The sequence below is a fragment of the Conger conger genome, chromosome 2 (genome assembly GCF_963514075.1).
Source record: "Conger conger chromosome 2, fConCon1.1, whole genome shotgun sequence".
In the NCBI taxonomy this organism is placed as follows: Eukaryota; Metazoa; Chordata; class Actinopteri; order Anguilliformes; family Congridae; genus Conger; species Conger conger.
The window spans coordinates 82,406,967-82,418,950 of NC_083761.1; the positions used below are offsets into that span (position 1 = coordinate 82,406,967).

General features: G+C 46.8%; 1 protein-coding gene across 1 annotated transcript in view; it reads left to right on the forward strand.

Moving 5' to 3' along the window:
• Positions 1-258: 258 nt before the first annotated feature.
• Positions 259-11,984, forward strand: part of pkd1a (polycystic kidney disease 1a) — a 124,491-nt gene continuing 112,765 nt past the window's right edge. Inside the window, 1 exon segment of the mRNA XM_061230567.1 lies at positions 259-678. Within this exon segment, the coding sequence (XP_061086551.1) occupies positions 416-678 (263 nt within the window). The 5' untranslated portion in view covers positions 259-415.

Genomic DNA, 11,984 nt, shown 5'->3' on the forward strand with positions numbered 1-11,984 from the left:
CCCAGCGTGATGTAATTATAGATTCATTCACGCGTTCTGCAGAACGCCGTTAACTGGCCGTCATGAAAAGTGCAGGATCGTTCTGAACTTGGAAAATATCAGGACAGATGATAAAACGGTCAACTCGCCCTCCGTGTGCCCTAGTGTTGACAAACGGCATTGCAGCACCCGAAAGGGGGGGGAATAAAGGAAGTTCTTCGGAAACTTTTAAGCACAGGAGTTGGGAACTTTTTTTCTCCCCTAAGAAGTTGAGCTAGTTCCGTTCACCGACACTAGAAAACGGGGAACTGTTGCGAATCGGGGGGAAATAACTTCTATTTGCTATTTCTTAAATGCAAACCCGTGAAAGACGCGGCTTTTCCCCCCTAGTCCGAGAAAAATTATAACATCAAGGGCGATGCGATGTGAGTGAGCTATGCCTTATAGACATGGACAGACTGTATCCAAGCGAAAACATGGCGTCTATTTCTCAGAGTTTGGACTTTTCTGCAGTCTGCTGTTCCTCTGCTTCCTCGAACCATCGGGCGTCTTGGGAAGTGACCAGGGTTGCAGCCCGTGTCCCACCAACTGTACTTGCTCGCTTGTGGGACCCCAGGATTCTTGTGTGGTTAATTGTTCGAACATTGGACTGGAATGGGGACCAGCGCCAGTCGATCTCCCGTCTGACACAAACACTTTGTAAGTACTCAGGATGCATTGAAAAGTGACACACATCTTTGCGTTTCTGACTGCTATTGCTAGCCTTGGTCATATAGGCAACACGTAACACTGCGAACGTATGGAAATCTGTTTGGGCTTTGAATTGTGGATATGGCTGTTTTGTGTACGTTGCTAGACATAATACAGTCGCCACCGTTACTCTTCAACAAAATGGCAAAGAGATGATCTAAGCAGGGAGGCGTGCGCCGTTACTTCGCAAGTTCAGACCTGGAATAGCGAATGTTATTGTGTCTAAAAGAAGGACGTTAAACGAAACGGCAATTCTTTTTCCGAATTATTGTGTTTTTTTGTCTTACAAGCAATGGGTGGTGGACGGAATTTTACATGAAACAATGAGCTAATTGCTAACAAGAACAACAATAATAATAACAACCACAATAATTATAGGCTACTACTACTACTACTGCTACTACTACTAATACTAATAATGTTTTATTATTATTATTATTATTATTATTATTATTATTATTATTATTTGAAAATAAGTATTGAAACGTATTATATTTTGTATTTGAAAACTAAATCGAAACATTGCTGATGAGAATTGAAAGAAAAGTGAGACTATGCATTTTCCATTAATTCGTCTATGTTTGATATGCATTTAGTTTGCACGCACTTCCTCTGAGCAAATGGAAAATATTAGCTCCAGGAGCGCTACGCGTTTTTAAACGGTTTCAGTGCAGAGTGCGCATGAAATTAAAACAATCCACTAGGGAATGGCACGCAGTATGAAAACAGTTGTGCTTGACCATACAGCCTACCACTGAGGACAAATTAACGACTGTTCTCTCTGCGCGTCTGCGGAAGGTTTCCTGTATTTAACATCAGTCCACATCCACCCAGTTAAAGACTTGCTATAGCAGCATCGTGCGGAGATTCTGCTTTTTTTTCAGTCGGTCTGAAACGCTCTTTCCTTACCCTCCGTCAATAAGGTCGTATAAGAAAAAAGAACATTTTGTCCTGCGCAGTCCAACGGCCGTTATTCTGCTCAGATGTTATTGATTTCACTTTTTGAAAACACTTCCAACCCTAAAAAAGTTTCAGGAGTTTAAATAAATCTGTTGGAGCCGTAAGGATCTTTGCACTTTATAAAGTGTCATTAGCTTGTTATTGCTTTTTTGTAAACTGAAAAAGAATACTCTTTGGAACAGAACTCTTAATTGGCTACCACTGTTATTATCTGGTATTACCACGGCTGCATTAACTAGGCCTACTTTAGATTTATATTTGTACCATATGAATTCATACTCCTAATGTTCTATTATGTATGCAAAATATGATTTGCACTGTAGTGGAATAATATTTTGTTATTTATTTAGCATAAAAAAATACTGCTTCTGCGTTTACGTTTGAACTTTAAGAGCGACCACGCAGGCCCGTTTTAATGGGACGTAATTATGGCTATTCACGTCTATAGCACCAGCTGCCGATGAAAGCCTTGTTAACTAGATCAGACTAAGCCTCCCTCCTGCTTCTGGAACGACATGAAACATGATACATGTGTCAAATATGTATTTTTCTAGACATTCGCTGGGCAAGATCCAGCACTCTTCATGCCGTTGTACAGAAACGTATGGCAACTGTTTACGCAATGGACAAAAATGGTCCAAATGCTTCCATTCGAATGGCTATTTTAAGTCAACTCTTGGCATACTCCAACTCCGGTATATTTGACGTCGCTTTTTGTATGGAGGACAACGAAGGAAAGGAGTGCATTAAATATAATCAATTTGGGAATTTAAAATTTTAAAAAAGGATATAGAAAATTCCTGGCATTTTGTCCTGTCTGCGCCTTTTGTGTCCGGAATGGAAAAGATAGATAAAGCCCTTGGCTCGAAGCCATCGGCTGCGTTAAAGAGTAGACTTTTAAGTGATAAACCGACATCACAGCGAAGGGAAAGGTTAGCCGGGGAGATAAATGATTGAATGGCTTTATCTGCTGTTTTTCTCTGCCTCTGACAGCTGTGGCGACCGTGATGGGTACACACAGATTTGAGAGTGCAAACTGACTCATCCACCGCAAATGTACACTCAGGTTTGAGGAAGGTCTGAAGTGTGGATTTTTGGGAGCGAGTGGTTATTACTCCATGTTGTGAAGTGTGCGGCGGGGGATTCAGAGGCTCTGTTCCGCCGGGCGACATGTCCGCACACTCAGAAATAAAGGTACAAAAAGCGCCTGAACAGGTACAGAGGCTTGTTGCTGGGGCGGTACACTATAGCTATATTTAGGTACGTAAAATGTTACCCCTAGCCAGCAATATGTAATTAATTAATACCTTGTTTGCTTTGAAAACATACTCGTTTGTACCCGAAGTGAACATTACTGTACTGGGAAATTTGATCCCTGAAGGGCAAGAATGTAACTCCACTGTCACGTTATTTCTGAGAGTGTATGACAACGCAGCAATACTGTGTGTTCACTTTTGTTTGAATTCAGACAGTTTGTGTGAGTTGAAGGGGGACCAAATTTAGGCCTGCTGTACTCTGTCAGAGTTCAGTTTAGTAGCTTCTGTATTTTAGTAGCATTAGCTTCTGTGTTTTAGCAGCATTTGCTTCTATGTGGCTCCACTGTTCGCTGAGCCTTTCTGAGGGCCTGGAGACGTCATTCCCAGAAGAAGAAGAAACTCTGTTGTGCCACCTTTCTCTTATGTCAAGATTCTTTTTTTGTTCATCTGGCCATTCGAGACCCATAATGGCACTTTAACGACTTTCTGTAGCGCTTGCGATGTCGCCATTGACAGCCATTGTGTCACAGACGCTCTTAGAGCGCAAAAGAAGAGAAGAAGAGAACTGAACGGCTGTATTCATTGATCGCTGTCATTGGGTGGAGTTGCTGACTGCACGGCATTGTGGGATATGACGGTGTGCGTGGGACGCCACGGACCGCGAGCCGGCCTTGAGTCAACGTTGTTTCCGCATCGAATTCAACGGAACTCAGCGCTGATTCAAACGTAGATTATTCACTGGATTTGCATCGATGCCAGCAAACTCGGTGTAATGTGGCATGAACCGAACACCCCCGACACCAGGAACACATACATTGATCGACAGCTCGCCTGGTCTTCCAGAGTAACTGCCATTAACTGACTCTTTTTGCTGACCCATGGCCAAACAGCACAGCCACCTGCCTGGTCCAAGTGTGTGTTTGAGGTTTTACATTTCTCCTCTCCTCCAGTATCTGAAAAAAAAAAACAACGGCCAATTAAACAGAGTGTGAGCTTAGATAATGAAAGCCATGAAAATGAGAGAGTGGAGAGAAAGAGAGGGAAATGAGAGGGAGGATGAGATGAGAAAGAGAAGTAGAAAGAGAGAGCAAGGAGAAGAGTAGACCGATGAAGTCCTAACAGTCCGGCCGGTTTCCACTGAGACGCTGCAGACAGGGCAGTTTTTGGGGCAGTTCCCGGGGAGACGCTGCAGGTGGGGCAGTTTTCGGGGCAGTTCCCGGTGAAACACTGCAGATGGGGCAGTTTCCGCTGAGACGCTGCAGATGGGGCAGTTTTTGGGGCAGTTCCTGGTGAAACACTGGGGCAGATGGGGCAGTTTCAGCTGAGACGCTTCAGGCGGGGCAGTTTTTGGGGCACTTTCTGGGGAGACACTGTAGATGGGGTAGTTTCTGGAGCAGATCCCAGTGAAACACTGCAAATGGGGCAGTTTTTGGGGCAGTTTCCACTGAGACGCTGCAGATGGGGCAGTTTTTGAGGCAGTTTCCACTGAGACACTGCAGATGGGGCAGTTCCCGGTGAAACACTGCAGATGGGGCAGTTTCCGCTGAGACGCTGCAAATGGGGCAGTTTTTGGGGCAGCTTCCGGTGAAACGCTGCAGACGGGGCAGTTACCGGGGCAGTTTTCGCTCAGCTGTAAAACGGAGCGGACGCTGTGGTGGGCTTTCGTGCCGTTCGAGTCGGGAGAAGGGCGAGAACCTCTGTACCTCCCAGCAGCACTCCGCACACTCAGACAAGACCTAGCCCAGCCCCGCTTTACACCCTCCAAAAAACCCCAAAATAAGTCCATCTCAACACACATTCCAGTCTTATATTTTCACTTAAAATCTTTCTATTTTTATTCTGTTTTTTGCATAAATACGGTCAGGTGCTGCATCTAATATCATAGCATGTTTTCAAAGGTTGACGTGTAAACGTAAAGGTTCATTTAAGAATATCAAAGTATCAAACAGAAAACTTGCACGCCACTCAAAATTCAATGGAAGTTTCTTCACCTTTTCCACTTTTTTCCCCTTTAAGTTTGAGTGAGTTTTCTACGTTATACGTGATATAACTTTAAGCGAAATAAGATAAAAACGTTTCCAATGAGGTGCGGCAGATTGACTAATTTCAAGATTTTTGTGTTAAAACATTGTTAAAATCCCTTCCTATCATTGAAAAGCGCTGACTGTTGACTCACCCTCTGCCTGTGTTTATAGTCCTTAAATTCGGGTATGAAAATATACAGTTGACGCCCGACACTCTGTACCAAAACATTGTATAACTGTACAATAATTCAAGCTCATCGGTTGAAAATTGGTTCTAATTGCCGCAGCCAATGGCGTTTGAACATCAGCGTGTTTACAGGGAAGGGGGAGGGATAAACAGTGAGCATGTTTGTTGCTGCTATTCCTCTCTTGACTGTTAGAAGTCTGAAATTACCTATTGTATCTTTTTAAGTCTTATTACAAGACATTATCCCTTGTTAAGACTTTTTTCTCGTTGTTCCCGGGTGTTCGGCTTTCCCGCGAAACGCTGCGGGCGTCCTGCGTTTGCTCAGCTGCTAAATGGAGCGAGTGCTTTTCTTTTTTACTCCCTTCGATCATAACCATAGCAGCTGGAAAGGAGCTGGCGAAAGTTCTGCACTGCAAAAAAGAAATGTCTGCCATGACACGTTTTTTTTTTTTTTGTCTGTGTAATGAGACTTAAAACCTTCCTTTTTCTCTCTCATGTAGAAAATATCGGCTGTTTGAAGTTCCATTTTGCTAGTGTCAAGTGAAATTTTCTTGCCCCATTGGCAGATCTTGAAATGAGTAAAGTTGTTTCACCTCATATTTCTGACTTATTTAACAAAACAGTCAACGAAATACGAGTCTAAATATATGACTAATATGCTTGTTAATTAATTAAATGTGTTATTTAGGTGCAGCTTTTATCCAAAGTGACTTATAGCTGATTAGACTAAGCATTCCCCTCTGGAGTTATGGGCCTTGCTCAAGGGCCCAACAGCTGTACAGATCTTATTGTGGCTACAGCGGGGCTTGGATCACCACCCTTCCCTGTCATGCACCTTAGCCACTAGGCTACAGGCTGTCCCAAGGTTGTTCTATTTTTAAAGATTGTCTTATTTTTAAAGATTGTCTTATTTTTAAAGATTTTCTTATTTTTAAAGATTGTCTTATTTTTAAAGATTGTCTTATTTTTTGTACTGCCTGCACACATCATTGCTCCTAGAAAGATACTCTGCCTAATTCCCGCTGGTTTGTGATTGGTCGCTGGCCAGTCGGACACCTGAAACGCTGGAGAACGCACAACAAACATTTGGGGTCTTTGGAGACTTGTTTAACTATGAGCAGGTGATTGTGAGTGAAGACCCGGACACACACTTCCCTGCTCCTGCATCTGTTCATATGGCCTCTGACAAGAGCAAAGGCAGGGGAGACCGTGTGATTGGACAGATGATGACAGTGATGAACTCAAACCTTCGCGATCGTTGCTTAGTGGGATTTTATATTTGAGTGGGTGTGCAGTGAGCCTACGCAGATACACATACACACATGAATAAGCACACACACACACACACACACACAGATACACACTCTGACTGTAGTCAGTGGTTCAGAGGCACACACACACACTCTGATAGTAGTCAGTGGTTCAGACACACACACACACACTCTGATAGTAGTCAGTGGTTCAGACACACACACACACACACACTCTGATAGTAGTCAGTGGTTCAGACACACACACACACACACACACACACACACACACACACTCTGACTGTAGTCAGTGGTTCAGACACACACACACGTACACACACTCTGACAGTAGTCAGTGGTTCAGACACACACACACACACACACACACTGACAGTAGTCAGTGGTCAGCTCCTCTTAAAGCCAGCGGTTGTAAACAGTGGGAAACGCTCCCCTCTATTAATGCAGTCTGTTTGACGTCTCTGCTTTGCTCCGTCTCCACGGCAACCCCTAGGCAACAATCGCCCCGTCGCGTTCCTTAAAAAAATGCAATATTTATAGCGAGCACTTCTTTTTGGCAGTACACCCAGTCTCGGTCTTTCAAGGCCGACAGCTGTCAAACAGAGCCATCCTTTTCTCCCCCCCCCCCCCCCCCCCCTCCCCACGCTTCACTGCTCTCAGCCTTCCTTTCCCGGGCCTTCCTGTCGGTCGTACGACGTTGTCCTCAGTGCCGCTTTAGACCCGGGCACCCGCATTCACATCAAACCACTCGAGAGAGGTGGAAGAGCGGGAGAGGGGAAGAGTTGAAAGAGAGTGATTTCACAGGAGGATGTTTTTGAGGCAGAGTGAGGTGATTGTTGTGTAGGGCGGCCTGTAGCGTAGTGGTTAAGGTACCTTACTGGGACCCGCAAGGTCGGTGGTTTGATCCCCCTTAACCCTGCATTGTTCCAGGGGTGGATTGTCTCCTGCTTAGTCTAATCAACTGTACGTTGCTCTGGATAAGAGCGTCTGCCAAATGCCACTAATGTAATGTAATGTGTGTAGGGGTCGGCTAGGTAATTGTTTGTCACCTGTGGGGAAACTATTTTGGGCACAGTTGGATGCTTTCTGTACGCACTGATGTAGTGTTTTGGACATTTTGAGATGGTTTGAACACACAGGTGATGTTTTGTGTATTTTGAGGTGATTTGTTCAACACACAGGTGATGCTTTGTGCACTTTGAGGTGACGTTTTAAACATAGTGTGCAGTCTGTGTCAGAACAAACACCGCAGTGTGAGCGTTGTGTGCATGCAGCATACAGATACGTATCTGAGTGTCATAGTGTCATATACATGATGGTCTCTTGCATTCTCTTGTATTAGAGTTACACATCCTCCTCTCCCCCCAATAATAAACCCACGTCAGCCAATCAGACGCACGGTGCCGAGCTCCCGAAACGGGAGCAGTGACACAGCGTGTTCCCCTGAGACGGGTCGCTCGTCCGCGGGCCCTGGTCCCGGGACCCCGCCGGGCGGGACACTGAGGCGGGACACTGCGTCCGCCCGCCAAACTGAGGCAGGCTTTACGCCGTCTCCGTCTCGGGCTCCTGGCGGGGCGGTCAGGGGGTACTGGGCTTTTCTGGGAGGGGGGTGGGGGGCGGTCAGGGGGTACTGGGCCTTTCTGGGAGGGGGGTGGGGGGGGTCAGGGGGTACTGGGCCTTCCTGGGAGAGGGGTGGGGGGTGGTCAGGGGGTACTGGGCCTTTCTGGGAGGGGGGTGGGGGGCGGTCAGGGGGTACTGGGCCTGTCTGGGAGGGGGGTGGGGGGGGTCAGGGGGTACTGGGCCTTCCTGGGAGAGGGGTGGGGGGTGGTCAGGGGGTACTGGGCCTTTCTGGGAGGGGGGTGGGGGGCGGTCAGGGGGTACTGGGCCTGTCTGGGAGGGGGGTGGGCCGTTCCGATCTCTCCCCAGGCGGGCCACTTGCGCACCCTGTGCGGCGGGAGAGTTTGTTGTTGTGTTGCCGCGGTAACTGCTGTGCGCTTACATCATCGCTCCGCGGACACTGAGCCGCTCCGCCAGGGCAGTAAATACGGTGCGTGTGAGGACTCCCAAACCCCCCCTCTCCCTCCTTCTCTCCCCCCCCCTCCCTCCTTCTCTCCCTCTCTCCCTCCTTCTCTCCCTCCGTCTCTCCCCCCTCTCTCCATCCTTCTCTCCCTCCCTCCCTCCCTCTCCCCCCTCCCTCTCCCTCTCTCCCTCCTTTAACACGTTGCACCTCAAAGTTCCCCAAGGAGGGGGATGCTGGACCTGCCCCTCCTCTCTCTCTCTCCATCGCTCCCTCATTCCCTCTCTCTCTCCCATTCCCTCTCCCACTCTCTCCCATCTTTTACTCCATCCCTCCCTCTCTCCCTCTCTCTCTCTCCCTCTCTACGCCTCTCTCTCTCTCCCTCTCTACGCCTCTCCCTCTATGCCTCTCTCCCTCCCTTGTTCTTTCAGAACACTCCTCCTTTCCTGCCGTTACCCCTTCCTTCGCTCTCTCCCTCTCTCTCTCTCCCTCTTTTCAACCAGTCCTCCTTCTGTGCCGTGATCCCCTCTTCCCCCACTCTCCCTCCCTCCCTCTCTCCTCTACCTCCCACTCCTTACTCCACTCTCTTCCCTCTATCCCTTCTTCTTTCCCCCTTTACTCCTCTCACACCCTGCCTTTCTCTACTCTTCCTTCTTCCCTTACTCATTTCTCCTCCTCCCTCTCTTCTACCCCTTCCCATACACTTCCCTCTTTCCATCTCTCTCTCTCTCTCTCTCTCTCTCTCCCTGTCTCCCTGTCTCTGGCCAGTGTGTACACCCTCAGAAATAAAGGTACAAAAAGTGCCTAAAAATGTACAAATGTTTGTCACTGGGGTGGTACCCTATAGGTGCATAACATTGTACCCAAAACCAGAAATATACTTTGTAATATAATTTGTACCCAAAGAGGCATTACTGTACTTTCAGGGTGCATTTAGGAAATGTACCTCCGCTCTCACTTTATGTCTGAGAGTGTGTGTGTGTGTGTGTGTGTGTGTGTGTGTGTGTGGAATGAGGAAGTGTACTGTAAGCCCCCAGGGTTCTGAGAGCAGGGATGTGCAGATCTGTGTCCCATCTTTCACCGGTTCTGCCGTTCCTGAAACCAGGCAGAGCCTCTCCACACCACCCCACAGTTCCCCTGCAGAAGCCAGAGCTGTGATGTGTTTTATTTCTGGGCCTTCTTGCCTTCGCCCCTCTCTGTTTTGTGGAGAGAAAAAAGTGACGTAATGTCTTGCCTGTGGTTGTTTTCTGTAAGTAATCTTTAACTGGCAAGTGTTTGGTTGGAGTGGACTGCTGGTTCACCATTAACTGCTGTGCGTGAGAGAGAACAGCGTTTGTGTGTCTGCATGCCTGAGCCACTGAACGCGGGGCTGAAATCATTTAAAATTTCATAAATGTATCGTCCAGAAATGCGCGTAATATTGGTAATCCGTTCAAACACCCACAAAAAAAGCGAGCCGGCTTAATAATCATCTGACACCGGCTTTCTCTTTGATAGAAAGTTTTCTTTTGGGGGAAAAAAAAGAAGCTTGTAGCTTCTCAGTGTCATAAACTGAGTGCAGCTCAGTGTCTGGGAAAATGTTCCTGTTTTCCTTTTTTTTTTTTCTTCCTCTTCTTGGTGTGCGCGCATTTAAAAATAACTCCTGCTATTTCTAAATGAAAACATCATTTTTTCGCGAGTCAGGTTTTTGTGAAAGAGCCGGCTCCTCTGCGCTCGGCTGCCAGAGCGAGACTGGATCCCTCGCGCCGCTAATCCGGAACCGGCGGCTTTTGTGTTTTTAAACCCGCTCGAATGTGCAACTTCCTCACCCGCGGAAAATTACCACAAAACAAGAAAACCTATTTTGAGCTCAGATGCACCGCCGCTTTCGCCAGCTCGGGTCTTTGTTGTTGTTGCGTCATCGGTTCAGGTCTGTGCTGGTGTGTGTGGGACCGGTAGGGGTTAAAACACGGTAACGTAGGGATTTGCTGGAGCTAAAACACGGTAACGTAGTGATTTACTGGAGCTAAAACACGGTAACGTAGGGATTTACTGGAGCTAAAACACGGCAACGTTGGGATTTACTGGAGCTAAAACACGGTAACGTAGGGATTTACTGGAGCTAAAACACGGTAATTTAGGGATTTACTGTGCGGTGCTGTTTCAGACCCCTGTCCAGCCAATTACTACTCTGTAAGAAAAAAAAAGAAAAAAATCAATCTCAATAAGTTATGTTGGCCTTATATTTAGAATTATTTCTGTTTCTGTTCTGAAATATTGGCAATGTGGTGAGGCAGTTACTCAACAATTTGAGTAACACAATGTCAAGCAAACAGCAAATTAAAACAAGCTAATGTCTACTTTAGGATTTAGTCTCAGTCCAAGACTAAAACACTTTTTTCTGAGTTCTGTGTGGGGCCTATTTCTGCCCGCTGTTCAGCCCAGTATTACATTACATTACAAAGCGTTTAGCAGACGCTCTTATCCAGAGCGACGTACAACAAAGTGCGGCTCAAACACAGGAACGAGTGTGAAGAGGACCTTAGAGGACGGTACGATTCAGTATAATGCGTCAGGACTCATGAGGCTGCAGAACCAGCTCCTCGTCTCCGCTGACAGCCACCGAGCTGTGGGGCTGTGGCTCGTATCTCAGTGTTTGCTTGTGTTTGTGTGTGTGCGTAAGTGCATGTGTGTGAGAGAGAGATAATGGGATTTTTCATGTATGTGTTTATTTGTTTATATTTCATGTCATATTCTATTGTAGTTTATGTAATGTGTTTCTTGTATAGCTTTGGCAAGAAGTATACTAAATATGTCATGCCAATGAAGCATTTTGAGAGAGGGCGAAAGAGAGAGATATTGAGGGTGGAGAGCAAGAGAAGGTAGAGAGAGAGAAAGGGATGAATAAAAGCGAAGAGTGAGAAGAACAGAAAGAAAGAGTGAGTGAGTGAGTGAGCGGGCATGAGGGAGAGCGAGTGGGAGTGAGAAAGAGGAAAAGAGGGCAGAGAAACAGACCAGAGGGGAGAAGGAGGAGAAGAGGAAAAGGAAGTGAGAGATAATTAGGGTTTATGTAGCGCATGTCAGCGGGGATGTGTGACAGTGCTGAGAACACCGGTCTCTGAATGTGACTGAACTCAGCTCTGTACACACACACACACACACACACTCACATACACACACACACACACACACAGAGCACTCTCACACACACACAGAGCACTCTCTCACACACACACACACTCACACACACACACACACACACACACACACATACACACACACACACACACACACACACACACACGCACAGAGCACACACACGCATTCACTCACACACACTCACTCACACACACACACACACACACACACACACACACAGAGCACTCACACACACACACACACACACACACACACAGAGCACTCACACACACTCACACTCACACACACACACACAGAGCTCTCACACACACACTCACACTCACACACACACACACACACACACACACTCTCACACACACACACACACAGAGCACTCACACACACACACACACACACAGAGCACTC